A 27,965-nucleotide genomic window follows, 5' to 3' on the forward strand; every position below is an offset into this window, starting at 1 on the left:
GGGCCGAGAATTTGGATCCTGTTGAGTGCAGGTCTTCAATTACCAGCAAGATTTACTCGTGGCATGAATTTTTCTCAGAAATGATTGCGAGTTGTGCTGGCCGCCCTCAAATGACTCGTTATGTTTCGAGTCACGTGATTTTCTGACTCGTGTTTCAGCCTCGCCTCCTGCCGGCCCCCTGCCTCGACATTCAAACTCTTCTTCCACTTATGCAGACAGCCTTTCCCAATTTTATCCGGGGTTAGTGCCCATAGTAATGGCAGGCGGATGACATCTCTCATCCAGTATCTTCCATGTCCACAGGCGACAGACCTAGAGTGACTGCCAGCAACAACAAGAAGGAAGTTTCGTTGACACAAGCGGGGGGCTTTCCGTGAAGTTTCCAGTCCCGGTGATGGGTTCCAGGTTCGTGCTGTCATCAAGATGATGCCTTTCGCATCGTTAAGGGTGCAGCTCGCCTTTATTAACCGTGCCGGCCTGTGGCCTGTGGCCTGCGGCCGGCGCAGCATCTTGCATGCAAACATCAATTCTATTCTTCATCTTCCATCACAGTCTTTTTGCCTTTGCGCAGCCGACCGACCCCAACTAGGGCTGAACCTGAATTTCGAGAGTCAATGTGCCTTGAAGGCCATCCTCTCGAACTCCAAAAGAAGACCGCAGATAATCTCGACTACGCGGATCTCTACAACGATCGTACAACATGTCATTCATTATGCAGCCTCTTCACCGATCCTTTCCCTCGCATCACCAATGAAATAGCGAGAGCATAGTTCGAAATTGACGGCAAATCCGACAATCTCCCTCACTACGCTAGTTTCGTAGAATCAGATGGGCTGATTGTCCAACAACAAGTAGTCCACGATCATGTTTTGGCATGCGTGTTCTCGGAACCCATTTTCGAGTGGCTTGTACGTCCAGAGAGGACTCTTTTACCATGTTCAAGATGCTATCGAATGAAACCATCGAAAAATTTCCGGGTTGAGGATACGTACCATGAATTTTCGTCCCTTCGAAAACTGTTAGTGAGTGGAGGACGTCTTGTCGAATAAAACCTTGAAAATTACAGAGAGTACCTCCAAACTCTCAAGGGGTGGAAAATGTCACTTGGAAGATCTCCCTCACAGATATATCACACTTGGAGGCCCATTGATGTTGTCTGCAACAATATATCTGATTAAGTGCCAGAAATGCCGCGAATACATGCACTACTTCACAAGACCGGGCCTCCAGATTTTGAGATCAACGTACTGTGAAGAATGATTTAGAAGAGGAACACCATGATCGGTGTGCATACAAGGAGTGGTTGCAAACGTGTTTCACTACGATGGAAGAGTACCAACGGCGAAATTCTGCACCAGTCAAACCAGACATTGGACTACCTCCTGTTCCAGAGCTTGCACCTTGGAGCGGACTGCCTTCTTGCCCGCTACCGGTATCGTTCATGAGAGTCCTGTCCAGGAGCGATTACTTCCCTTTCCCCTGCATCAGACTCGGAATCCGCAAGGTGTCTCAGTGGAAATGCCGAGTATGGAGGAAAGAAGGATTGCAACTTGGAGGAACAGAGAGTATACTTGGAGAGACAATCAGCTGCTTGGAAAGCAAGAGAGCATAGGCTATGTTGGAAAGGATGGGCAAAAGCAATCAGCCAATATGGGGGGGGGGGGGGGGGGAAGGGAAAGGAGAGCACGGAGACTGTCTAAGCTGGAATATCGAACTACCAGAGCCAGAAAAGCTCCAACATCAGGTATCAGTCTCTTTCTTGAGAGCTTCGAGTAATCAGCAAAATAGGAAAAGTGATTTGAAACGTGATTCACTCCTCTTTTTCGATCCTGTTCCTTGATATTCTGGCAAGGCAATCAGCACATTCGCACGCTGAACACAGCGCCTCTCTGCCTCATCTGCCTTTCATTCCTCCTCTCATCCCGCTCTCTCCCCAACATCTTCTGGTCCCTTCTGAGAGCATACTTCACAAATTATACTTTGTCTTCTCTCCTGTGCACGTCTTCCTCGAGATTCACCTCGTACAACTCTGAGCTTTATGCTAGCGCAGCCTACAGGCATTCAAAATATGCAGAAACATGGTTTCAGAATCCCATTCTGAAGATGAGAGCTTCGACATCCATTGCCGACACTGTTGTGGAGCTCTCATTTTAGGTCTCCAACCAGCGCTCAGTTTTACCCCTAGAAATTCAGCCGCGAGCCATCGACTACCTCGACTTCAACGATCTGAGCAACCTTCGCCAAAGATGTCGCCGATTACGAGACCTCCCGACGAGAAACAAACGTCGTACCATGCTGATCAATTCCAAGAAAGAGATGGGCGAATTGTTTCAAACTTTTTGAGTGGTGGTTCCTGAAACCTGAAGACTTCGATGAGCCCGCCTATGACAATGAATTTGATGGACTTTGGTATGGCTCAATCCCGAAGGATTGGACGCCAAAAGGAGCTGATTCGTCGCGCAAGTTCGCACTCGTATCTGCCAAACGACTGTTCCATCATCTCGATTGCTTGCGTTTGAAATAACGCTTTCAATTTGGCAAAACTCAGATCATGCCATCAAGAATATGATGCTGGAAGGAGACTGAGCTAAAAATCTGGTGGGAGCACTCCGCTGAGGCGTCGTTCCTCGAATTGGCGGTCCAGCTCGGGATGTTCGTACCACAATTGGACCGTTCTTGTATCAACTGTCGACCAAATTCCCCGCAAGTACGGGTTGAGGGATCAGGGCGGCTTGGGTATTCAGCAATACTGGATGACTTTTCGGTGCTCGCGATGTCATCGGGGGAATAATGCCAGAAGTTGGTGATCCATTCCGTTCAATCTGATGTCGTCAACGTCATCAGGAAACCGCAGGATGTTATTCATCCGACCTTTATCGTTACCACGGTGGCACTGCTGATGGTCTTGATGTCGATGACGATAGAGAAATTTTAATTCCGGCAGCCGATTGTTTCGCGGCAAACTCTGCTGCAAGTGTTTCCAAAAAAAAAAATAAAAAGGACATCTGAGAGTTGAGTTCGACCAAACACTCATTCAAACACTCACTCCTTGACTTTGAAACCTTCATGGTCAACCAGAGCTTCACATTTCCCGCAGAGATTCAATCCCATCAACCCATCCGCGGCTCTCTCTGTGTGATTAATCGCCCAGCACCGTAAACATCGATTTGCACGGGTGCTCGGGGTCGCATCCTCAAGAATCCCTGCGCCGTTAACTACACCGGACATGACGGCAGCGGTCGCAGCTCGAATCTCAAGCCGCTTAGAACCATGCGGTTCTGCACTACCGCCGTTCTTCTGCAGACTGCAGGAACCGTTCATGGTCGTCATCCTCACTTTTTCCAGACAGGCTGCCGAGCACACTCCGTCGCTTTTCAACGCCGGATCCGGATCACACTTTCTCATCTTGTCGCATCCCCTACAAATAATCCACGTACACCTGGCGTCCTTGACTGTGCTCCCCTTCTCCCAAATCCCTTTGCTTACACCACAAGACCGACAAAACCTTCTCCGTCCATCCTTGTGCCCTAGGCTCCGACTGCCCATGGCTTGCGTCTCCGTGAAGCATTCACGGGGTAATTTTCTTAGACACGCGTAACAATTCAGGTGTGTTGCCTTCGTAATGAAGTTCGCGTGGATGTTGCTGATGGCGTCGCCGGAGTCCCAGGTGCGATATTCATGGGGGAACGCACGGGCCCAGCGCTCGAAGTTGTGGAACTTCATCTGCTTCTGCTCATAATCCGCTCGCTCGTCGGCGAGAAGGGCGGTCTTTAGGCGTAGACGGAGGAGCTTTAGCTCGCTGAATGGTACGAGAGCGCTAGCGAAATGGCATGTTAGTCGGAAGGGAAGGAGGTCATTGTATGTGAGGTGAGAGAGGATTTGGTCCGAGAGTTCTTTGGGGAGGCTGAAGAAGTGTGGAACTGGAGTTGGAGTGAGAATTGGATTTGGATTTGGAGGTGCTTGGCTAGTAGTAGGGTCTGCCATTTCTGCTCTCGAGATGCGTTGCTATTTTTGAGCCCAGGTAGCTGGAATTGAGAAATGATTCGATTCAGCTCATTCAGTCCATTTGTTTGGTAGTCAAATAGCAAGTGACATCTTCATCGTCATTCTATCATCCCGGTCACAGGCTGAGGGAGCGAACCCCTCCGTGGGTGGTCGTGTGATGACAAACCCCCAATCACGTGAAAAGTTACTTGGCATTATCACGTGAGGATGTTGGCTTGGCAATGTTGCAACCTGCACTCTTGCTTTCTAGTTAGATAGAACAACAACGCATTCCCCCATCTTTTCTCTAGACTCTACTGTCTATCTTGTTCGCTACGATAGGTTGCACATAAACCCTGGGCAAACGGGCCTTTGGAAATTCTATCGGGTTGATTCTGCACCCGGGACATTAGGATGGCCGCATCGCGTTCTTCGTTGAAGCATATGAGGCTCTGCCATTCCATTATGTGTCGTGACCCCGAAATCTGGACCTGTATCCAGTTGCATCATGCAATGAAGAATTGGTATTAGAGTGTATGATCCGGCGAAGACATTCTAGAGGAAGTTGTGTAAGAACTTGGCATAGCCTGTGTTGTAACTCATGAAAGGCATATCTTTCCAGGATATAGAACCCATCATCCACCACAACATCCCTTTTGGGGGAGAGGGAGGGAGAAGGAGGGAGGGTTTGGTCCGACCCTTCCAAAATGATGCCGAGTCTAACCTTTCGCAAGCGAGGCATTGTCTGCAGTATCAACGGATTGTTATGATATCACCTGACCTCCTCTAGAGGTCGGAGGAAGAATTCGTCGTCCCGGCTGAAGAACACAACAGCCTGTGCTTCTTGGTGGTCCCGCATCCTCTTCAGCCACTCCTTTGCAATTTCCAGTTTGGTGAGTTCAAGGATCTGGGCTCGCAACACCCAGAATCACTTGCGCTGGCGGATCCATCTCAGTCACTATACCCATTAAGCTTTCCGCCGCTGAACAACAAGCCTTCGCTTAGGCTAGGATGAGCATAACGGAGTTTTCAGGCCGGAGGAGATGCTCCAAGACCAATGTATTCACGTGCTTCTGCTCTTAGACCTTCATAGACTGATACGTCCTCAGTGGTTTGGGGGGTTCTATATTGCAGCGGCCCGCCAACGGAGCAAACACCCAACTGTAAGGAGGCCAAAAGGCTCCAATTATTGGGGAACCCATATCAAGCCGTCCTCGCACCTAGCCTACGCCTATCATTGCCCTCACACACTTTATCCATTAATGAACGCGTGAAAGGAGCTTCCCGTCTTGGGACGCGACTTCCTACACGAAATTCAACACTACGCGGCTGTGCGTTTGCCACGGATTGTGGCCGATAACGACGAGAATCGATGACACGCCAGAATGATGCACGTTTCCCCTTCGTCTTAGTTCTTCTTTTCACTTCTGCTGGACTTCAAATCTCATCCCTCTGATTACTATCCTCAGGTTTGAGCTGTGTATAATCGATAAAGCTTCTCTTCAGCGAGCTGATCATCGCCTATTTAAGAAATTCACACTCCAGCCTGCGGTATGCTCAGCCAATGATCCGCCCGTTGAAACACTACCGCTCTTGAAAGACAGATCTCTATACACACGCAGAGAGAGGCATTGCTGGAAGCGAAACAAGGACTGGCGAGATGCCGTTAATAGCTGAAGCTGCACCTATGGATATCGTGCGGCCAGCAAAAAGGCGGTAGTATCGGTGAGACGAATACGCCGTTGACCACCCGTTTCGTGGCAGTGTTAGGTGTCGCTACTGTGCTTGCTGAGCCTGGAACTGTGAGAAGGGGCAACTGAGGCGGAACCAGACTGGCGAGGCCGTGGTTGGATATAGCTGAGCCGGGATACGTTGAGGTCCCTCTAGCACTTGTCATAGTTGCGTTGATGCCATTGGTATGACCATTGTTATTCATGTTCCCATTCAGTTGCTGGCTCACAAGTCTACCAAACACCGAGGGCGGTGGTACCGCCATAGCCGCACTATCGGCCAGATCCCGCTAGGGGCTTGTCTCTATCAAGCACCATGCTTCTCGAGTCGCCTTTTGGACAGGTCGCAACATTATGAAGACTACCCGAGGCAGTAGTCTCAACGACTTGGCCATCCGTATCTCAGTCACGAGCTCGATGAAGCTCATCAGAAAGTTCTTGAAGAGGAGCCACAAGGAAGGGTCATTCCGACCGCTGCCTGCCGCAACTATGTGCGCACTGGAGTCCTTGAGGCGCATGTTGACGAGTCGAAGTTGAAGAGCTCCACTGACGTCTATACATAGTTTGCATCGGTAGACAAGAGTCAACCATAGTTCATGGACACCTTTAGGTTGGCGGTTCTCAGCGGCTTCGAAGTATCGGAAGAATGGCGTCTTCGCGATCGGTATCGTGTGCGAAGCCATATCGTAAGCTTGTGCAAGTGCAAGGGAGATCTGCTCGAAGATGGCCTCTTCTTCAGCATCATTGAGGCCAGAAGAAAGGATAACTCGCGCAGCAAAAGTATTAGCCGGTAGAAGGCTAAAACCTTTTGTCCGACCGCGGTGTGCTAGCCATAGACGAAAAGATTGAGCCGTTTATGGTGTGAGAGCATGATCTTGATCTCCGTCCGGCGCCCGAGTTCGAGGTGAGATTGTCGCTATTTGAGAATGTGGAAGATGCGCCCGTCAAAGTCCCATCATTCACGATCGTCCCAGTTAGGTGGATCAGGGTGGCCAGTATTCATAGGTGGTACAGGGTTTGGTCAATATGCGGGAGATGTTATCGGCAACTGAATGCTGAATGGCCCTGTCACTGCGCAATCTCCCACCCTGTCCTGAAGATAGCTCCCTGGCTCCGCGAGGTGTACACGAGCTCGCGAGGCTTCGAATCAGGAACATTCGACCCTTCAAATTTGGCGATGACTACGAAGGCGCAATCAACGACTGCGCACACGGTGATGTAATCAGACTTCAAGATCTGGTCCAAAGCCATCCGATGAGCAACACTGAACGTGTCGTCCAGGATCTCCACGGCATTCTTCATTCATACCACCAGGTAGCCCGGAAACGGTTCGTGGCCAGCGTCTGTATGCAGGCTGCCGACCATCTCCTCGGCAACGGACCCAAGACGCGGTTGATTCTGTTTTCTCCTACGTTTGCGAGCAGTCTCAATCGAAAGCTCCAAATGATGTTTCGTCTCGGTCCGACCACTATGTAATTTGCACTACATATTTCTGCACCTGCCTATTTGGCATTCCCCGCAGCCCTAGTCGCAGCACGATTAACGACCCAATTCTCCGTGTCCGCAATCTCATTCAACCCCCAAGCCGTACTGCTCGTATCATGTACGGTAGTCCTGCGCAGATCTCTCCTGTACTTGCCTTCAAAAGCACCTCCATTTGCTCGGTGCAACGTGCATCGATTGTCCCAGATAATCATGTCGGTGGGCTGTTTCCACTCGACGGAGATGGTATATTTCTTTTGCGTGACGTGGTCGAGAAGCGTCTTAATGAGCTCGGCGGATTTTTCCTCGGATACGCCTTCGATGTGGTGCGAGTGTGCAGCGATATAAATGTTTCGCCGGCCACTGGGTTCGTGGATTTGGATGAGACGGTGGCGTGCCATGTGGCCTTCATTGGTCGGGTCTAGGTCCTTGAAGAATTCAGGTGAACCGAGTTTGCGCGAGTGTGCAATGGAGTGATGGACGATGTAGTCGTTCTCGAGGAGTTCCTTTTGCAGTGTGGGAGAGAGCTCGTCCCATGCTGTGCGCGAGTCGGCAAAGTCGGTATTGCCGCCGTTTCCGGGGGGAGGAATCTCGACGGCGCGGAGAATAGAGAAGCTCGCGCGTCGAGGGTTGAATGAGGAGTCAACGTGGAAGAGTGTATTGCCCTTGAATAGATTTTGTTAGCCTATATTGATCTGATCTAGATCATGATGATGGTTGGCAGAGCCGGACCTTTCCATAATGCGCTCTGGGACTGTTGGGATCAAGAACACCACCTTGATCATCGATATTACCGGCATCAAACAGTTCGTAGTAACCGTATCTTGGTTTGCGGCCGTCTGTCATATATCGTCTCATCGTGTCGAGGTCACCAATCCGTCTTGAGAATTCAATTTGACGGGCATCATCGAGGCCGGTGTTGCGGAAGACGCAGACACCATACTATTACACCCAAGGCTCAGATTAGTAAGGTCCTCGACCCAGGTATCTTCCAACCCTTCTCAAGGTCTAAATTTCAAAGAAGATTGTGACGCCGTGAGGGAACTGATCAAGAGATCGCACTTGCCTTGGCCATAGCAGCGAATATCTCGTTGAATTGCTCATCGGAGAGATTATTCCAGTCGACGCCCTCGACCTCGGCTGCAAAAGTCGGGTGAAGCTCTTTGATCGTGAGGGTTTTGAACACTGGTTCCTCCAAGTAGCTGCCCATCTTTTCAGATGTCGGAAGTTATATCTTGCTCAACTGGGCGTTTCTTAAGCAGTTGGACGACGTGAACGTTAATTTTTCTCCTTCGTTAACACAGGCTACAATGAACGTACACAGCGCCAGGGTTCTTGATATCCTTACCGGTGCAAATACTCACTCCTTCACAAGAATCATCCCCCAACACATCTGCCTCCCGTTACCACGGTTTTCCATCCGATCTGTCGGTGGCAGGAATAGATGGGGCGTGGGGCGCTCATGTGGAGGAACAGTTAGGAGCGTTGATGAAGTCGCGCCCGGCAAGTGAGTAGAGACATAGCGGCGGGTAGAATGTCTTCAGCGATTAGAGAATGGCTGCATCTGAGAGCGTCGGCCATGCAGAGCTTGGCCGTGGGTCACATTGGTTAGCCCAGTGGTGCTCGTCTCCGGTTAAGACAATGTCGCGGGGCCATCAAGCCAGCTGGGATTGGTACTGTGCATATTGGGGATACGAGACGTGGAGCAGAAAGAATCTGGGGATACATGAAAAGAGCAGAGAGGAAGTTGGAGAAAACAGAGTTTAATCACGTGGATTCTCACGTGTTGCCATCGCATCAACCCTGCCGCTTTTACCTTGGTGTCACCTCCAACACCGAAACCAAGAGAACCAAGAGCACAAACCGTGGAGTCACGCCAGTGAGCATCTTTGCCAATGCCGGTGGCCTCATATATATATACACACTACTGCGCGATATACCCCTCAAAATGCCACTTCGTTTCAATTTCAAATTGTAGATGAGCATACATATTCCGCAAGGTTACTGTACACAACTTCGGAAACGAAAGCAGCCAAAGGAAATAGGGCGAATGAAGCGAAAGAGGCTGACGCGTCGAACGTAACGACGGATGGACTGGGAATTGATGAAAGTGGTTTCGTCATCGTCTTGATAGCATCCTGATGTTGCATCCACCCACTCCCTGGGGCGCATGCCGATTTCTAATTTAGACCTTCCAAAAAAGCTCATTAGCACCATTCGACCCAAAGCTTGATTGATATTGGCATCCGCCCAATCCTCGGCAGAGTCGGCGCCAAACACGCCGCAGATTCACAAAGGTCCTTGGTTACAAAGGCCACGTCTAGATAAATGCACAGGCGAAGGGTACATTGGCATACCAATCTTCGACTAGAATCCTTCTTGACATCGACTTAGGCCTGAGAGATAAGCTTCTCGTGAAGGAGGAGCTGCGAGGGATGCCGAGGAGCTCATAATGGTCATCATGACCCGTGTATGCTACTCTGGTATCTGCGGAGTGGGTATCGCAGTGGCGTAAGTCATGGACTGTTACATCGGCATACTTGATCGTCGATCAGCAGGGTATCGATACGCCGTTCAATATGTATAATAATTTAGGATCGTGATTTGTCTCCTTCCGACTCTTCTCAGTTCCCTTCCGCACGATTGGCGTCCTCCTCCAGAAGCTCGGGAAATGGCTGGAATAATCTCTGCTGCTAACATTGGTGGCATCGTTGACCTCAGGTCTGGTGACGAGGCCGACGCCATCGGTACCAACAATGAGCATCATGCGTCGGTTTCCCACCTGGTTGGTCCCCCTGACCTCCACGGTCACAGAACTATCTACCTCGATACCAGCATTCAATTTGAAGACTACCATTACTGGGCTAATCGATCCCGAGAAGTCGAGAAGCACATCAAAGTCGGCAATCTCGGCTTTGCTGGCATCTTCAACCTCCTCATTGGCAGGAAAGCAGAGACTCAAATCGTTCAAACACCTGCCCAAGGCAACAACCCTCCTGATGCTGCATCTAGCAACGACGAGAAACACCCAGTGGATGAAAAGGGCATCAGTAGCCCCCAAACCGACAGATGGGGTATCGCCGAGACGGAATGGGAGCAAGCTCAACGAGCGACCCGTACCGCCACATGGGGCTCGATATTCTACCTCATCACCACAGATATCCTAGGGCCTACCAACGTCCCATGGGCTATCAGCCAGATGGGCTATGGCCCCGGTGCCGCTTTATACACGTCCTTTGGACTCATGGCTGCCTACTCTGGTATGCAACTTTGGAAGATCTTTATTGGCCTCGACTCGACCCGTTATCCCATGCGAAACTATGGCGACGTCGCTTTCCGCATCTTCGGCAGCTGGGCCCGTATTGGTGTCAATGTCTTACAAAGTTTTCAATTCTTCCTCAACATCTGCTTGTTAATTGAGAGCAACGGTCAAGGTTTGGCCCAGATGGCAGCGGGCAAAGACGGCAACGGCTTCCTTTGCTTCGTCGTCGCCGAGCTTGTCTTCATGCTTTTGGGTTTCGTCTTTGGTCAAATTCGAACCCTTCAACGGCTATCATTCCTCGCCAACATTGCCATCTGGCTGAACGTCATTGTCATCATTACGACGTGGGTATCCAACTACTGGCTCTGAAGCAGACTAACACGGGGATATAGAATGGCTGTCGTTTACGAGTATCCTCCTAACTACGATGCAGCTCTCAATACGTACGGCACGCCACGAGGACCAATCCGAACCAGCAGCTACTGGCCAGAGGGGACAGATCTCAAGGATCGTATCAACGGTCTCATGAATTGCGTTTTTGCATACGGTGGAGCGACTCTGTTCAACGAATTGATGGCCGAAATGCGGCGACCGTAAGGGTTCTCTGCCATTGTTACTGTGGAACTGCTGATAACAGTAATCGCAGGTATGACTTCTGGAAGGGATTTATTCTCGCTGAGATTTTTATCTTCTGCTGCTATATTATCAGCGGCATGGTCGTTTACAGCGCGCAAGGACAATTTACTTACAACCCTGCCTACCAAGGCTAGTCCGACTCTTCCTCAATTTTCATATTGGCTGCTCGCTGACATGGTCACCAGGAATTCCAAACAGCGCCTATAGCTACCAGACTCTAGGTAATGCCATTTCTTTCATAACCGGCTTGATTGCCGCATTGCTGTACGGCAACATTGGTGTTAAGGTCTTCTACTCGGCTGTGCTGCGTGATGTGTTCAAGTTCCCACCGCTTGATCATAAGACCGGCAAATGGATCTGGGTTGTTATCGGTAAGTTCTTCTTCGACATGCTGTTGGTTTGGCACATCGTCAGGCATGGTGTTGACGAGAAGACTTCCACAGTTCCCATCTACTGGGGTCTTGCATTCATCATCGCTGCCGCTATTCCACAAATCAGCAACTTGACTTCGTTCGTCGGCGCCCTGTGCATCTTGCAATTTTCCTACACCTTCCCACCTCTTCTCATTGTCGGCTTCAATGTTCAAAAGGATGCCATGCTCCCAGAGGAAGAGTTCAATCCGATAACTGGCCAAGTCAAGCGTGTAGACAGCGGCATCAAACGATGGATCAGAGGCTACAAGAAGAAACTCGCCATCAATACCTTCGATCTTCTCTACAGTCTTGCGGCGCTTGGGACGGCTGGCTTGGGTCTTTATGCTTCGATTACTGGCATGCATGACGCTTTCGAGAGCACTTCAATTACTCCGTTCTCTTGCAAAAATCCAGCCGGCTAAATGTCTGACTGAGACATGTAAGAAGAAATCCCCGATGGCTGATGGAAACATGGACGGACAAACAAGTGGCATCCGAAGCACGAATTTTGTCGTGATAGCTAAGTCAGTCGAGGTCAAAAAACAGCCAACAAACCTACATAACTCAATGTAACCAGACCAGGCCAGCTCACCGACAAGAGCGTAACCCACATTAAAATTTAGGATCTCCCAACTTGAACTCGAGTTCATGGTTTCTCGATCTAAAGAATCTTCTGCCGGCTAGTACTCGTCCTCAATCAAAAGAACGTCTGATGCCAAACAATGTACGAATGCGGGCCGCACCCGTTGGAAAATTCAATGTGCTGTACAGTGTAATGAAGCGGCAACTACGTCCGTGAAAATGGTTGGCACAGCGTTTGTGAACAAGCCTAAGTTTGGTGCATGATGGGCGTGAATCGCCATTTACACCATACTCCAGACCATAAATCCATATATCTGTTATATTGTTGTCAAATGCATCACACTGAGTGCTCAGAAGGCCGCTGGAGCCAGTATCTCGTTGTACATTTATTATAGAGTATCTATAGCATCCTCTTGCTTTGCTACCACCTTTCTAAGTTCTCGGGCGCTGAGACATTATCTTACTATGAGCACGTTGAATTCCAGTCTTAGCCAATATACGGAGACCCTTGACGATGCCAGAGGCCTTGTTATCGTAGGGTTATCGAGATGTTAAGTACGGTGTTGCCGTCGTAAAAGAGGTCGAGGCATCTAGGAGCAAGCTATTTGCGGAGTCACGCGGTCTTGGACTGGTGTATGAAGAAATGCCAGCGGTATTGGAATAACAAAACGACCCTCAAGTGGACTGCAGGCGGGCAAAATACCATGTCCGTGTAGAGGATGATAGATTTGTTGAAGTCCATGAAACCGATATATGGCCTTTTTACGGCGGAATTGCAGTTGGAGAAAGCTGGCAGTTCTTTTCTATCACAAGTGAAGACTAATAGGGGTTACCGGATTCCCATATGGAGAATCCATATCAAAACTTGCATGAATTGAAAGCTCCGCTGTTGAGCAGACCAAGGATGATATCTGGAGGCTCAACATTCAGGCCAAAGTTTGGACAAAATCCGGGATAGAAGAAAGTCATGAGCAGGTGATGGGCTTCTGGCACCATAAGCACATTGTGGAGTTACCTCCTAGAGCGATTTGGTAAGCAGCCAGGGCAGAGACACCAGGGAATGTCTCACACTTTACTATAAAAGCGTTCCATATTTCATGGCAAAGACAAAGCATCCTTCAATACCGCCAGTGCACCAAACAATTCATTGTCATGATACTTCCTGGCATTCACCTGAAGGTCAATAGGAGCCCCTTCGAAGTTCGATTCTCCCCAGAGCTGCTTGACATGTTGACATGCTTCACTTAGCGGAACATAATCTGAAGCATACTCCTCCCCGGCCTTAGCCTTGATCGGGGTAGGAATGACAACGCCTGGATAGTCGACGAAGTTGTACAGCGAGGTGTACGTCCAGTAGTAGGCCGTGTCGTGAGCCGAAGCCGGGCCGACAAACGCGGGACCAATGACCACATCCACGTCCTGGGCCTCCCAACTCGCGGCAAAGGCGCAGCGGTATTCATCTCTTTCAGCGCGCATATTGCTCACGGCGGTCGCGGTCTGCATCCCAAGGGGTTCTGCATCTTTCCAGATCCACTCGCTCAAAGGATGAAGTGGCTCTCCGGTGGCGGTGATGGCGTCTTTGGTGCCCTTGCCTCCATCTGGCCAGTACATTCTCCGGATCTTGGACCAGGCTTCGGCGGCAGCGTAAGGTTTGAATTCTTTAACTTCCACCATCTCCGCATACTTGGGATCGGAGAGCTGTTCTCTTGCCCAGGAAATTGCCCGTTTGACCGGTGGCTGAGGGTCGATAAAACCATCGTTACTAATCACGCCGACTTTGAGACGCTTGTTGACGGACGTCTTCAGGCCCGTCCAGGGAATTGGGATGATCCTGGGATCCACGAGGTAGGGCTTGGCTGAAAGGATGCCGCTTGTGAACAGATCCATGTCCCTCAAGCTCCGACACATCGGTCCAGTTGAGCACAAGACGTTGAGTTCTGCCGGAAACGCGCTTGCAAGGAAACCTTTCATGGGCAAGGTGTACGAGGTTGGCTTGAAGCCGTAGATGCCACAGAATGCCGACGGCCCCCGAACGCTTCCACCGATGTCAGTGCCAACTCCCATGACCGACCCTTTCATGGCGATCAGGGCTGCTTCGCCTCCTGTTGAGCCGCCCGCGGAAAGATGGATGTTGAAAGGATTCAACACTCGTCCCCAGTGTGAGTCGCTCTCCAGGTGCATCAGAGTTTGTGGCTGGTTAGTCTTGCAGTAGAACACGGCCCCAAGGCTGCGCAGGATCTCGACCATCTGGCTGTCCTTGTCATTCTTGACAATACTGCCGAAGCAACCCATGGATGAGAAAGTCCCGGCAACGGGCACGTGTTCTTTGATGCTGACGGGGACGCCATGCAGGGGGCCGACGGTCTTGCCGTTCTTTTCCAGATACTCGTCGAGCTGCTTAGCTTGCTCGATGGCTTCGTCCATGAACCACTGAGTCAAGCAGCAGGTGAGTTGATGGCAGATGATGGCGCGTTTAGAGAACGCCGTAGCCACAGCCACCGCCGTATACTTGCGAGTGGCAATCGATTCAGCGAGACCTGTAGCGTCATAGCTCTCTGTGATTTCGATCTCTTCGGGAGTCAGGATACCACAGGTGCTAGGGATGCCTGAGACATCTGTGGGCGGATTGTCCACCACTTCTTGAGGGATGTAGTACGCGAGGGGAATCTTTTCGTTGAAGGCTCGAATCAGAGCCGTTCGCTTTGCTTCGAAATCGGATGTTCCCTCAGGCACGGCCTTGGGCTGAATGAGGGGGAATGGCCTGCCAACCATCTTGTGATATTATGAATAAACCCTGTGTGACAGTGATTAAGGATCGTTCAAAGGTCTGCTTTGTGTAGAATGAATTGAGGGTCTAAAACTCTTTAAGACAAAATAGATGATGAGTTCGCCCCCCTTTCGATCAATCGCGCCGGCGAGCGCTATCAGTCGCAACCCATGTGCTTGATGATCGTGCTCCTCGTTGACACGACATATCTCACACGTCTTCGGCATCCTTCTTCTTCCCCGCTGCGCAAACGCACCTTACTGGTCTTCCAAAGGAGTCCGCATCTCGACTGGCGGAATAGGTCCGGTCTCGATGCGCCGTTCGTGTACCTAGGGAAAGCTGGGGATAGCTTATTCTGTCGCCTATCGCTTCGAATGGCAGGAAGAGTAGTTCCCCGGGATATCATGGTGGAGACTGGTTGTTGGTTGTGAAGCAAATCGCTAGAAAGCAGCCAGCCAGTCAGCTTCATTTGCGCATTTGTGGCTAAATGCCATGATCGTTGATAGCGCTTGACTATATACAGACAAACAGCTGCTATTAGAAGGTAGATAAAGAAAGCTTGGAACAACCCAGCGTGCTTGGCCCAAACAGTACTGGCATTCTCGTTATCATGGCGTTTCGCAGCCAATAGCGTGCGTTTGCGCACCTCGAAGCCTATACCACTTTGTCGCACTTTCGCGTCCTGTGTAATCCTATTTTTCTTTTCTGTTCATCGCATAGCATCATAGTCAAACTTCTCACGGAAGATGTGAATCCGCGTCGCGTGGCAGCCACAGGACAAACAATTTCCCTCGACTCTTATCAGTCATCCCAAGCCATGGACTTCCCCACCGGTCCAGAAGATTCCCAACGCAAAGTCGCTTTGTGTGGCACTGACGGGGACAACGTACCGTGCTTCCGTGACCGAGAGTCTGGTTCTGATATGGTTCGATGCCGAGCAAGACTAGGATTTTGTGTTGTCGAGTCAAAAGGATAAGTACCTTCATCGTTCTCCCCTGGACTGAGGTCTCCTTCCTCACCTCCAAAAGTGGAAAAGCAAATTTCGGGGCATACTCGACCACTCGCCGAAGCCATGGCCATCAATACGGAGATTGAGCAGCCAGGCTCTGTGCCTGGCACCATCCACCTTGTCGACCTGGACCACACCATGCATACTCGCCATGCCGGTGGTGGTGATATCGTCTTGGTTCCTACCCCTTCCAGTGACCCCGATGACCCACTCAACTGGTCTCCTCGTAGAAAGATTCTCTCGACCATTTGTTCGAACCTGTGAGTCACTTCCTCGTGTGAAACCAAATTGAAAAAAATAAAATAAAAAACAAAAAACACAGCTGACGTCTATGGAATCAGATATACTTGGTTCACCGGATTTGCGGTGTCTACCGTATACTCTGTCCTCGTTCCACTGTCCGAAGCATCCGGCGTCTCGGTCAGCACACTGAATGAAGGGACTGGCTACATGTTTCTCTTTCTGGGTTGGAGTTTGCTCTTCTGGCAACCTTTCGCCCTGAGATACGGCAAACGTTTGTCCTATCTCATTTCTGTTCTCGGTGGTATTGTAAGTCATTCCTACCTCGATAGCAGCGGCCGAGGCTAATCGAGATTCCAGGGCATCAGTATATGGAGGTGAGCGTGCCTGCGTCATCCAAGAAGACCCATGTCAGTCAACTAACTCGACATGCTCAGCGCCTATGTGAAAAGCAATGGGGAATGGATAGCCAGATGTATTCTGATGGGCTTTTTCATTGCACCTATCGAAGCCCTCCCGGAAATATCCGTTACCGATATTGTATGTGTCTACTCCTCTCTCTTTTACAAGGCTCCCGGCTGATGGATGCACAGTACTTCACCCACCAGCGTGGCACATGGATGGGTGTCTATGCTTTTACATTGGCCGGTAGCAACTACTTTGCCCCGGTTATCTGCGGTTTCATCGCGGAATATCAAGGGTGGAGATGGGTCTTCTACTGGCCGGCCATATTCCTCGCGGCAACATTTATCTTTTTGTTCCTGTTCATGGAAGAGACGAACTACACTCGAAAGACCACTGGAATTGTTGCAGACATAGAATCGCCACCACCAGAGTCCGTGACGGATACGGAGCAAGAGAAAAACCCTACTGTGCGGCAATCGAATAATGTTGAACCCGGCGAGATCAGCAAGGCCCCAAAAACGCTTGCCCAAAAGCTATCAGTCTGGCAGCCACACCCAGGTCAAAGTATGATAAAGCGTGCAATCCGAAGTCTAAAGTACCTGGGATGGCCAGTCATCTTTTACGCCGGCTTCTCCTATGGTTCCTACTTGATCTGGTTCAATGTCCTCAACGCCACGGCTTCTATCATTCTCGGAGGCGAACCTTACAATTTCTCTGCGTCGATGGTCGGACTCAGCTACTTATCTTGCTGCATCGGAGTCATTATCGGATGCGCAGTCTCGGGCAACATGAGTGATTGGCTGACCATCAAGCTGGCCCGACGAAACAACGGCATCATGGAGGCTGAACATCGATTGTGGCCTTTTATCATGTGTGTCGTTTTCGTGCCAGCCTCTTTGATCTTGTGGGGTGTAGGTGCTGCGCATGGAGTCCATTGGTTTGGCCTCATCTTTGCAATGGGATCTCTCGCTCTCGCGACAACGTTCGGCGTCACACTGAGTGTCAACTATCTGATCGACAGCTATCACGACATTAGTGGTGACGCTATTGTGACTGTGATCCTTGTTCGAAACACAATGTCGTTTGCAATCAGTTACGGGTAAGTCGAATGACCCCTATCTCAGGGAAGAATATCGCTGACAAAGACATGTATGTAGAATCACTCCATGGCTGACAAACCTTGGTTATCAAGACTGTTTCATTTCCGCTGCTTTTATCGGCATGGCCGCCTCATCTGTCTTCTTGATCATGATCTTTTATGGCAAGAAATTCCGCACTCAGAGTGCAACCAAGTACTGGAAGTTGGTCGGTGCTGATAAAGCCAAGTATGAAGGGAAATAATCAGGCAGAAGACAAGCCCTTGGGCGCGCATTGTCTCGTGAGAATTTTCAATATGGTGGCCTGAGGGGAGATGCATGGACGGATTCTCTAATTGTAGTCTCAAAGCCTTATAGTCGGGCGGTACAACTATTTTAGCAGTGCCTGAGATGATGTCGTAGGCTGCAGGATACCATATCCCCCGCACAAAAGCTTCCACATATCCACCCCTGAACCGGAGCCTACCAGCTCTATTGGCATCCAATACGCAAGGGCTACAGCCGGGGAGTCTCAATAAGCTTTCCCTCTAGGGTGTGTTGACTTGCAAACCCCAAGGTCCCCACTTTCATGCTTGACGCTTAGTGTTAGAAGATCTTCACTGCCTCGTGCAGTTCCCGCTCGTTGACTTCTACCGAGACTGTTTGCATATACTGCAAGGCTAGGACTTTAGACGACCGAAGCCCCTTCAAACGGCTCAGAGCTGGTTTCTTAATTCCTTGAGCATTTAATATCCAAAGACCTCAAATCTGCTGGAGGGAGATATCTGTCCTATTCATCGGACATTTGTAATTTCGTCCTGTTCGAAATTAATTTCATACAGGTCCTCTTGCTACCTTCATACATGAGGGCTGTTGAAGTGAAGCTTGACCACTTCACGCTTAGCAACCTCGCCTCCTTGACGGTTGATGCGCGCGCTCAAGGTCTCGCTGGCCGGATCGAAAAATGGTTTTTCTCCAAAAATAGCCGTTCGTTTACCCTCTCTTGTAGCGGGGTCATAGCCTCCTGGGATGGCTCTGTGCGCAATGACACGATTATCCCAGAATGCAACACTGCCGGGCTCCCATTTCCATCGCACAGTCAAATCGTCAGCAGCATGAAGATGCTCGCGCAGGAAGCTGAGAGTATGAATGCTTTCCTGTCCCTTCAGCTCTGCTATATGGATCACGAAAGCTGGGTTATAAAATAGAGATTTCAAGTTGGTCACAGGATGCGTGCGGACCTGAAAAATATATATTTCAGTCAACTGCTATTGCAAGGCCTCCAATCTTCTTTGGGGGGGGGACTTGAGCTTACCAGTGGATGTTCACGTCGGAGAGGTGGGCGGAAGGGCTTGTTACCTCCATTAATCGAGTTCACAAATCCGTGCTGAGAAATCCTTGTCAGCCTTGCGATCGGTCCGTACTGGTTTCCGAACACACCTCCGAGCTGTGCACACCATGGAGACCCTCGAACAACTTTTGGAAAGTTGGGCTCAATTTATCAAAAAGGGCCGTTTGACTGACAAACGTCGTATCTCCACCCGCGTCAGGCGTTCGAATCATGCGCAACATCGTGTAAGCCGGTGGATTCGCTTCATATGAATGGTCGGAGTGATAATCTCCTCCATAGTCGGCATATGCTCGAATATCACTATGCAAATCAGTCATGATAATTCGTTCTGCATCGAGTGTTCAGCCACCACTTACTTGTTCCGTCCGAGGATGGTTACATGTCGAGGATCCACTTGATTAGGATCACGATCTTGCTGCAATTTCCCACATTAACACGTATCGGCCAAATGGACGGATAGATCGGGGGGCCGCTCACTATACCATAATGCTTAGTGAGCTCATACTGTTGCTCAAGGGTGAGATCCTGGTCCCTGAAAAATACTACACCTCTCTTCACCTCCGTCAGTGGGTCTTTCTCTTTTAATTTTCAACATAGCTAGGTTCATACCTCTGCGACCAATAATGCCAGCTCATCTTTCTGGGCGTCCGTGAGCTGACTCAATTGAATCCCAACAAGCTCAGTCCCGACATATGGAGTCAGGTTTCGAACCTGCTTCACAGCGGCCAACAACGACTTTTTCTCAGGATCGGCAAAGAAAGCACGATCCTTGGGGGGTTCAAACTCCTTGACGAGTGGATGAGGTGCTTTGTAGGAGAGCACCGCCTCTGTGAGACCTGTGTGACCGAAGCTCATTCTGTTGATGCTATACCGTGATGCTCACGTTCGAGAAAATCATAAGAGGTTACCGAGGTGCTGGTACACTGCCGTTCCCTTAAATACACCTCTCTGACTCGTCAGTCTACGATTTTTGGAGTCACCAAGGGCGTATATTACAATTGGTAATAGCCTCCAATCCTTCTTCTCCACCTTGGGGTGTTTCGTGGGATCGCGGTCGAAGATGATCCTTTCCCACACCTGACCCAACCTCGGAAGGTGTTATTCTCCTTATCTGGGATTGGCGCTCGCGTAGAGGTAGGCTGAGAGGTAAATGCTTCGCAATCGTTATCAAGTCTGACGTGCTATCTTGGGTGAAGGCATGTGAGTGGATATTGCGGCCGTCTCTCTCTCTCCCATTTGATAATTGGCTCTTTTGCCCCATATTTTTTGTTTGGCGCGCCTTACCCGTTGCCGTCGAAATATCCCATCCTTGCTACCCGTTGTTATACACTACTGATAAAGAAACGCCCGGAGTATCACAGGCACATGCTCTGCTGCAGTAGGGCGATCGAACTTGGCTCAAAAGATCCAATGAGAACCAGCTTTATTCATCATAACTCGACCCATCTCGGCTCCTGGGTACGATGAACAAGAAACTAGAACAATGACCCTCCGCAGGAGACGCAATTTTCCGCTATCAAGGCGTGACAGCTGGTCTCACCCTCTCCCGAGGACTATGGAGGCATTTGTGGCTACATCGATAAGTGGTTGCATCTGTATTGTATATAATGACCCAGCCGCGCAATTCTTATCCAACTCTACATAGGGGACGACGAAGCCGACGTCACCGATTTCTGATGAAACACACCCAGCATGTCGTCACTACCTCCACCGCCTCCTTTGCCAGCGGAGGGTTCTCTTGTTAAGGAGTCCAAGACTGTAAGCATTGGGGAAAATGACCGCTCTTCGTCTGAGCGGGAGGAAGACAGCATCGACCTGGGGAAAGAGATATACGATAGCAGCGCGGTTGACCCTGTGCTTGCAAAGAAAATGGCACTGACAAACAACGCCATTGATGAGATTGGCATGACCGGCTTCCAGTGGAAGCTCTTTTTCCTCAATGGTTTTGGCTATGCGGTAGATTCGGTGAGTTTTTCGCTCCTTCTGCTGTAAGATCTCCGCCACGACTGACGGATATGGATGTGGTCTACAGCTTCTGATCGTCTGTCAATCAATTGCCCAGCCAGCTGTGTCGCAAGAGTTCGGTAACCCAAGCAAACATATTGCTGGTGTTGCTCTTGCTTCTCAGGTGGGATTGTTGGTTGGCGCCGCCTTTTGGGGATTCAGTGCGGACATTATTGGTCGTCGACTGGCTTTCAACAGCAGTCTTTTCATCTGTGCGGCATTTGTCCTTATTGCTGGCGGAATGCCCAGCTACATATCGTTCTCCGCCATGTCAGTTGACCGACCTATCCATCAAGTTGCTCAGCATTCCTCACCGTGTTAACAGGGTAGCTATTTATTCCGCCGGAGCCGGGGGCAACTACATCCTCGATGCCACGAATTTGATCGAGTTCCTTCCAGCAAGCCATTATTGGCTCGTCACGTTCATGGCAGTGTGGTGGGCCGTAGGATACATGATCACGGGCTTCCTGGCCTGGGGATTCATGAGCAACTACTCATGCGCTCCTGATGCCACCGTGGCGGAGTGTACGTGGGATGATAATTGGGGTTGGCGATACCTCCATTTCACTTGCGGGGCCCTCGTCCTTGTTGCCGCCACGCTCCGCCTTCTGGTCCTTCGTATGCCTCAAACGCCAAAATGGCTGATCTCCCAAAATCGTGATCATGAAGTCATCTCGTATCTTTCTGAGATTGCGCAGAAGTACGACCGATCCTTCTCCCTAACCGCGGAAAGGCTTCAAAGTGTGGGACGAGTCTTGCACACCGAAAAGAGTGTGATTTCAGCCTTGCGATTGAGACAGCATTTCTCCCAGCTATTCAGCACCAAACGGCTTGCATATTCGACAATCATGATCATTGCAAACTGGACGGTGATCGGAACCGTCAGTCCCCTGTTCAGCGTCTTTCTGCCATATTATCTGGAATCTCGCGGCGCGGATGTCGGCTCTAATTCCAATTGTAAGTGGCACACATTTCGTATTTTTTGATCGCTTTATTTGTCTGCCCTGCTGCGTCATAACGAAAACTCGTCGGCTGATAGTCTTTTTTTTTTTCCCGCCCCCCAGACGCTGTGTGGCGTAATTACGCACTCAATCAGGTTGCTGGCCTGTTCGGCCCAATAATTGCCGCGGTCCTGGTCGAAACTCGCTTCGTCGGACGCCGTGGCACTCTGGCAACGGGGGCAGCTATCACGACCGCCTTGCAATTTGGGTATACGCAGATCAAGACACCAGCACAAAACGTGGGAGTTTCCTGCGCCATTTCAGCTGCTAGCAACATCTATTACGGCACTATATATGCATATACGCCGGAAATTCTCCCCGCTGCGCACAGGGCAACCGGATATGCGATCTGTGTGGTTTTAAATCGTGTCGGAGGAATCGTCGGTGTGTTAGTGGGGAGCTATGCCAATGTCGAGACAACAGCACCGTTATTTATCTGTGGTGGCTTGTTTGGCGGCTTGGTTGTCCTCAGTCTTTTGCTACCATTCGAGACTCGTGGAAGAAGAACAGTGTGAATGGGGGTTGAACATCGATCACTCAACAACTCAGGGTGAATGAGATGATCTGATACGTTATATCTCGAAAATTCCGAGAACCTGGGTACTCGTACATCAGACAGTAATTCCATAATTAGCCTCAGAAGCCTCCAATATCTCCTTTGCAGAGTTCGGACATGAAAGTCTTGGCCAGCGGCCCTCCCCAGCCACGAGAAGAGTGTAGCATTCAGCACTCGATTCTGTGATTGGTGCTTTAGAATCTAGGAAGCGTGCAACCCCTTGGCAACTAGAACAACTTGCAACACTTTGACGAGGCTGTCAGTATCGGACTTTTCATGCCTCGTTTGAGAATCAAGTCGTCCCTCAGTCGCTCGCTTAGCTATTAGGGATCTGATGTTGCGTCGCGCATATCGTGGTCAGATCCATCTTCATGGGAAATTATCGTTTCCATTCATCGACACTGCTTGGGGCCATTTCATTTTCCATGTGATGGACACACTGGCAATGAAGAGGGAAAGGAGCCTCCAAGGTAAGGTATGAATCCATGAATTGCTTCCTTCAAATACGAGCTGTCCCCAAAGGGAGACTTCTCTACCTGCATCCTGTTCACAGCGTCTTTCCGTCTCTACATCGTTTGAAGTCAATTCCGATCATTCTTGTCTTGAGGACGTTTGCATTCCTTCGACCTACCAACTGCCGGAACAGTCGGACAGATCTTACAGGAAGGTGCCAACAACACTCTTTCAAAGTCATGCCATTGCGCTTTATTATCGAATCGTGAACACTAAGCCTTACCGTTCTTGCCGATTGACTAGCTAACTTCTTCTTTGCCTAGCAGTCGCTCAATTCGCATTCGGCCAAGGCACACAATTCATCACAGGCCTGTAAATCCGATGCAGGCTGCGCTTCCGGCTTCTGCGGCTTTAACTCCGGTAAATGTGCTGGACCGGTTGTTGCTCAGGAACGTGATGGCGGATGCGGCTTCGGCGACCCGACACCAAATGCCAACGCAGCCAATGCATTGATCGGTGGGGCGCCAATGGCAACTTCACCTGCTTGCTGCTGCACCTGCAATGGTAGTGCTGCAAACGGTTCTTCTGCAGCCATCAACAACAACCTCCCAGGAGTCGCCAACGGAGACAATGGAGTCGGAAAGCAATTCATCACTGGTCAGTGTTTGAACGATGTCGACTGCGCCTCTGGCTGCTGCGGCTTGAACAGCGGACTTTGTGCTGGCGCGATCATTGCGTGGTGGTGGATGTGGATTCGTGACGCCTCTCCCAACGACAACGCTGCTCAAGCTCTCACAGGAAGTGGTGCATCAGCTCCTGCTGCCACTGCTGCAGCAGGCGCAGGATCAGACAACGGTTGCCGCTCCTGAGGTTCCTTCTCCAACCCAGACTGCGTCAGCAGCAATTGACAGCAGCAAACCAGGGGCCGCTAACGTCGGAAATGGTGCTGGCAAGCAATTCATTACTGGGGAGTACTTGAGTGATGCAGACTGGACACCTGAGCGCTATGGTTTCAATCGCGGTCTGTGTGTGCAGGTACAACTATTGCTCAAACCAGAGATGGAGTTGTGGTTTCGGCGACGCCACGCGAAATGATAGTGCTGCACAAGCACTCACAGGAGGAGCGAAAGAGAGGTCGGTCCGGGAATTTATGGCGTAATTGAGAAATGACTGCCACGCTGGGAGTGGGTATGATATGTACGAGTTATGAGCCATGGAGATCTTTGGATACGATCCTCGAGCTCTTGGGTGAGCACTGTATTATCGGAATGCGTGCACTTGTATTCAACGGTGCATGTTAGGAGTAGTTGGAAGAAGATCCGGGTCCTTCGAGGTCCCAGCGACGACAAGAGCTTTCAGAGCGAGGCGTCGATATTGGTACACGCCATTGTGAGGACTCGCGTCTTGATCGTCCCAAGTTATGGTCCCTAGCATAGTTTCGAGCCTCCGAGCCGGAACGTGCTCATACGCGGAGAGCTTAAACTAGCGATACCCTCCTCTCCGGCTCGTCTTCAAAGAAAGCCTGGTCCATGACGACGAATTTACCCAATCTGTGACACTTTCCATCTTGATCTAGATGTAGCATAAGTCCACGGTCTCTGATCAGGCGCAAGCACCATAACGAATCTGTCTGCTCTTGCTCCACATCAAACAAGCCCATTCCCACAAAGTTGTCTGGCATTTCACGATCCTCGGTGGCCGCACAATCTTGGTGATAGGCACCGCATTCCGCGAGGCGTTTTCGGATCCATGATATAGCGCGAGCGAAGTCCTCCGGTAATGTGAAATATCTTCCTCGAATGTAATTCCCCGCATGTGCCCCTGTCTCTGCACACGGAAGAAGATTTGCAGCATTGCTTCATTTCTGCTTACCTGGATCTGCAAACACGCTTAGTCCAGTCTCGAGCTTCAATCTCAACATGTAATTTTCAGGGCTAGCGGCAATCGGGCCTGTGCTGATAGCAAGTCGACAGTTGGAGAACGTCCGAGCATCGCAAACTTTCCTGTCGTCGTCATATTCCAGTTCATCGAATCGCATGCTGACATAGATTTTCACGTCACTGTTCCGCATGTGTTCGTCGTGTAGATGCATCTCAATCATCTCCTAGTCACACTCCTGCTAGAATGCGGCCCAACACATCTGACAAAACCGACAGCCATCCTCCACCACGTCCATGAGCTCACCGAGGTCTTCTTTGAGCACAATTTCGCCATACCTGAGACCATCAATGCCAAACAACATGCCGCACTCGAAACACAAGATCATGGTGTCCACGTATTGTGGCGCAAGAGGTTAGACAGGTCGAATCAGATGGGACCCAGCCGCGAAGTAAACACATCGAAGTCTCTCAGCCTCACGATGTCGAGCAACATTGGGCATCTGCTGCGGCACCCAACGCCTCGATTTGGGCATTAGACAATGGCTAGCACTTTTCGCACTGAAAGATCCCTTGAGCTTCGCAGGACCACTCGTACGCATGACCATAAATGAGGCAGTTTGATATATCCATCTGAAGTAACTATCGGTCTTGGTATAGCGAGGCTGCAACCTGTTCTAGCGGAGAACCAACCGGTTTGAACAAGGATTAGACCTGGTTGGGTCTGCTGTCGATAAAGTAGATTAGTTGGGTCTGAATGAATGCGGTCGTGGGCGGGCTGGCCTGTTGAGACGGTTCTCTAACCTTCCTACTGTAACTCGGGGGCTCTGGGGGGTAATTTTCACGGATATCCAACATACCTAGGCAAATAGGCGAGGCCTTATCTACTGAACCAAGAGACCCAATCACACCCATTCGAACATGGTCCTAGTTAGCCGAGATTTCATATCTCCAACTTCAAGAACTACTCTCTTCTCTTCCAACCGAGCCAGGAGGACTGACATTCGTTCATGCCACAATGTAAGATGTCCAGCCGACATGAGCAGTAGGGCTTCACGGCACCCGAGGCTCCGGGCAAAGACTGGGTGCCTCACATGTCCGTGTTTCCGACTCCCCCGCTGGAGAGATGTCTCTCTGCTAACAGCGCCATCCCCAGGTAAAAAGCGACGAAAGAAATGCGATGAAAAATATCCAGCCTGCTCGAGATGTACCATTTCGGGACGCCCTTGCCAATGGCCGACGGCCGAAGAACTGACCGATCGTCGCTGGGCATCTCATCGCGCTCGAGAGTCGGCCTCTCCCCGACTGCCAGACACGTACATCCGGACACGTCCCTATGATGATGATAATGCTCCAGTTCGTGCCCGACCTCTTTCAACGAAGAACAAAGAACTACCATTCTCCACCGACACAAACGCCTGGCTTCTCTCCGAATCTGCAGCTCATCAGGTCCTTTGCCATGATCTGGAATCCGTGCTTTCCCGTCACTTTGTCGAGAAGTACTACGATCTCATCTTGTTACCGAACTGTCATCCCGAGTTCTACCACGGATGGATTACCGAGATTCAGCATCTGATGATCCGGCACAAGAGCCTTCAATATTCGGTGCTCGCGTGTGCGGCATCTCATCTGCACTTCATCGACGCATCGTCGCAAATGCAGGAGCTCGCACTCACTTATTATTCACACGCTATCAGAGGGCTCTCGGAGATACTTGCGTCTGCGTCTCAAATCGAGAACCATAACGGCTTGCTCATGTCAGTGATACTCCTTTATCTCCATGGGGTAGGTTTAGGGTTTGGTTTTCTCAATCCCGGTTCTTATCCCCCTCATGACCAGTGATGCGATGCGGTGCACGTACTGATCGCTTTTTGTTTCCTCTAGTGCATGGGCAGAGGTACTTACGCCGACATCCCACGCCACGTCAATGCCGCCATACGCATTCTTCGACTCCGCCTTCTCGATCATGATCGGCCTCTCAGCATCAGCCGGCCATTTGACCGATTAGCAGTCGAAAGTGTCCTGTATCAGATTTTCCTGGTGACGATGGGCTCTTGGTCTGATCCCATCGAACTTGACTATCACTTCGACGCCGAATTCTGGCTGCAGGCCGAGAACCTCCTCGCCAGATCTACACTGTTTCCAGGGCGGTCGATCGTTTCCAACAGCCCTGTGCTCGGTATCCCTCTGGCATTGTTCAAACTTGTCCTCTCAATCAAGCAGCTGTATCAGAGCCCGGTATTCCGACGCGATCGAGAAACGCTGGACCATCTCAAAACCGAACTGGAAGAATGGGAAGGACTCGTGCTATGCAACCAGGACTTGGACAGCCTTTGGGAACATGAACAGGAACGGCTGGATAATGCCGATTACTCACTCTACAAAGATGCTGCGTACTTGTATGTTCTTATTGCCTCGATGCTGGTCGAACAATTATCTGAAGACGACGAAACGTCGTATACGGGTCCTCCGCAGGCGGTACCGAGAGATAAATGGCAAATCCGCAAAGCGACCCGGATTCTTCGAGGACATCAACACGACGATGAATGGGCGAGATGTTTCATTGGAAACTGGCCGGTGTACACGCTGGGTTTTCTCGTGGGCTCTGCCGAGGATGTAAAGCTCGTGAGAGACGATGTTTGGCGACGATGGGAGTTTACGAAGTTTGCGCAGCTTGCACGCTTTGGAAGGGATTTGGAAAATACCTGGATTAGGCGCGGATATCGGAGATCGGATGGATGATTCATGACCATCTGATGAGGAGCCAAGCCCAGCCCAGCCCAGTCCAGCTCTGTAACGTGGATTCGGATTCTCTGCGGTGTTTGATATGCGCTCTTGATCGACTCATCTTGGTATGTACCTTGGCAATATGTTGCTGAAGTAATGTCGAAGGATACCGTCGTTGCATTACATCTGACACCAAATACCGCGAATTGTTCTCGGAGATCTTGCAATGGCAGTAGACACCCTGTCTTGGAGTGCTCCCCAACATAAGCATAAGGCGACATCATCCTCTTCCGAATTTGGGGTATCTCGGGGAGATGATTTCTGGGGGGGGTTGAACCCGAATAAACTAGCCCCATCTCCGCCGCCATGACAAGTACTTTCTCTCCCACCTCTCCCACTCTCTTAGTCGT

The 27,965-nt window shown here is 50.4% G+C and overlaps 12 protein-coding genes across 12 annotated transcripts; 6 read left to right on the top strand and 6 right to left on the bottom strand.

The window, feature by feature from the left end:
- Nucleotides 1–3,042: 3,042 nt before the first annotated feature.
- Nucleotides 3,043–3,984, bottom strand: Z518_01496 (uncharacterized protein; the record flags this gene model as incomplete). Its single annotated transcript, XM_013422096.1, has 1 exon — nt 3,043–3,984. One exon carries the CDS (start codon nt 3,982–3,984, stop codon nt 3,043–3,045), a length of 942 nt encoding a protein of 313 aa, XP_013277550.1.
- A 2,020-nt stretch (nt 3,985–6,004) lies between these two features.
- On the bottom strand, nt 6,005–6,397 carry Z518_01497 (uncharacterized protein; the record flags this gene model as incomplete). The annotated part of the gene is made up of 1 exon (XM_013422097.1): nt 6,005–6,397. One exon carries the CDS (start codon nt 6,395–6,397, stop codon nt 6,005–6,007), a length of 393 nt encoding a protein of 130 aa, XP_013277551.1.
- A 376-nt stretch (nt 6,398–6,773) lies between these two features.
- Z518_01498 (uncharacterized protein) lies at nt 6,774–7,190 on the top strand (the record flags this gene model as incomplete). The annotated part of the gene is made up of 1 exon (XM_013422098.1): nt 6,774–7,190. The coding sequence occupies one exon, from the start codon at nt 6,774–6,776 to the stop codon at nt 7,188–7,190; it is 417 nt and encodes a 138-aa protein (XP_013277552.1).
- Nucleotides 7,191–7,216: 26 nt separating this feature from the next.
- Nucleotides 7,217–8,054, bottom strand: Z518_01499 (uncharacterized protein; the record flags this gene model as incomplete). The annotated part of the gene is made up of 2 exons (XM_013422099.1): nt 7,217–7,861; nt 7,929–8,054. The coding sequence occupies 2 exons, from the start codon at nt 8,052–8,054 to the stop codon at nt 7,217–7,219; spliced, it is 771 nt and encodes a 256-aa protein (XP_013277553.1).
- A 1,813-nt stretch (nt 8,055–9,867) lies between these two features.
- On the top strand, nt 9,868–11,929 carry Z518_01500 (uncharacterized protein; the record flags this gene model as incomplete). The annotated part of the gene is made up of 4 exons (XM_013422100.1): nt 9,868–10,802; nt 10,851–11,051; nt 11,105–11,227; nt 11,293–11,929. 4 exons carry the CDS (start codon nt 9,868–9,870, stop codon nt 11,927–11,929), a joined length of 1,896 nt encoding a protein of 631 aa, XP_013277554.1.
- A 1,255-nt stretch (nt 11,930–13,184) lies between these two features.
- On the bottom strand, nt 13,185–14,861 carry Z518_01501 (uncharacterized protein; the record flags this gene model as incomplete). Its single annotated transcript, XM_013422101.1, has 1 exon — nt 13,185–14,861. The coding sequence occupies one exon, from the start codon at nt 14,859–14,861 to the stop codon at nt 13,185–13,187; it is 1,677 nt and encodes a 558-aa protein (XP_013277555.1).
- Nucleotides 14,862–15,928: 1,067 nt separating this feature from the next.
- Z518_01502 (uncharacterized protein) lies at nt 15,929–17,851 on the top strand (the record flags this gene model as incomplete). The annotated part of the gene is made up of 6 exons (XM_013422102.1): nt 15,929–16,125; nt 16,207–16,414; nt 16,466–16,482; nt 16,543–16,645; nt 16,699–17,609; nt 17,668–17,851. The coding sequence occupies 6 exons, from the start codon at nt 15,929–15,931 to the stop codon at nt 17,849–17,851; spliced, it is 1,620 nt and encodes a 539-aa protein (XP_013277556.1).
- Nucleotides 17,852–18,443: 592 nt separating this feature from the next.
- Z518_01503 (uncharacterized protein) lies at nt 18,444–19,792 on the bottom strand (the record flags this gene model as incomplete). Its single annotated transcript, XM_013422103.1, has 6 exons — nt 18,444–18,827; nt 18,902–18,973; nt 19,027–19,237; nt 19,294–19,352; nt 19,415–19,489; nt 19,547–19,792. 6 exons carry the CDS (start codon nt 19,790–19,792, stop codon nt 18,444–18,446), a joined length of 1,047 nt encoding a protein of 348 aa, XP_013277557.1.
- An 837-nt stretch (nt 19,793–20,629) lies between these two features.
- On the top strand, nt 20,630–22,457 carry Z518_01504 (uncharacterized protein; the record flags this gene model as incomplete). Its single annotated transcript, XM_013422104.1, has 4 exons — nt 20,630–20,902; nt 20,970–21,211; nt 21,267–21,898; nt 22,006–22,457. The coding sequence occupies 4 exons, from the start codon at nt 20,630–20,632 to the stop codon at nt 22,455–22,457; spliced, it is 1,599 nt and encodes a 532-aa protein (XP_013277558.1).
- Nucleotides 22,458–22,928: 471 nt separating this feature from the next.
- On the top strand, nt 22,929–23,820 carry Z518_01505 (uncharacterized protein; the record flags this gene model as incomplete). The annotated part of the gene is made up of 2 exons (XM_013422105.1): nt 22,929–22,973; nt 23,278–23,820. 2 exons carry the CDS (start codon nt 22,929–22,931, stop codon nt 23,818–23,820), a joined length of 588 nt encoding a protein of 195 aa, XP_013277559.1.
- A 608-nt stretch (nt 23,821–24,428) lies between these two features.
- Z518_01506 (uncharacterized protein) lies at nt 24,429–25,043 on the bottom strand (the record flags this gene model as incomplete). The annotated part of the gene is made up of 2 exons (XM_013422106.1): nt 24,429–24,778; nt 24,824–25,043. The coding sequence occupies 2 exons, from the start codon at nt 25,041–25,043 to the stop codon at nt 24,429–24,431; spliced, it is 570 nt and encodes a 189-aa protein (XP_013277560.1).
- An 823-nt stretch (nt 25,044–25,866) lies between these two features.
- On the top strand, nt 25,867–27,570 carry Z518_01507 (uncharacterized protein; the record flags this gene model as incomplete). The annotated part of the gene is made up of 3 exons (XM_013422107.1): nt 25,867–25,924; nt 25,985–26,613; nt 26,713–27,570. The coding sequence occupies 3 exons, from the start codon at nt 25,867–25,869 to the stop codon at nt 27,568–27,570; spliced, it is 1,545 nt and encodes a 514-aa protein (XP_013277561.1).
- Between the last annotated feature and the right edge of the window lie 395 nt (nt 27,571–27,965).

Source organism: Rhinocladiella mackenziei (assembly GCF_000835555.1).
Source record: "Rhinocladiella mackenziei CBS 650.93 unplaced genomic scaffold supercont1.1, whole genome shotgun sequence".
Lineage (NCBI taxonomy): Eukaryota > Fungi > Ascomycota > Eurotiomycetes > Chaetothyriales > Herpotrichiellaceae > Rhinocladiella > Rhinocladiella mackenziei.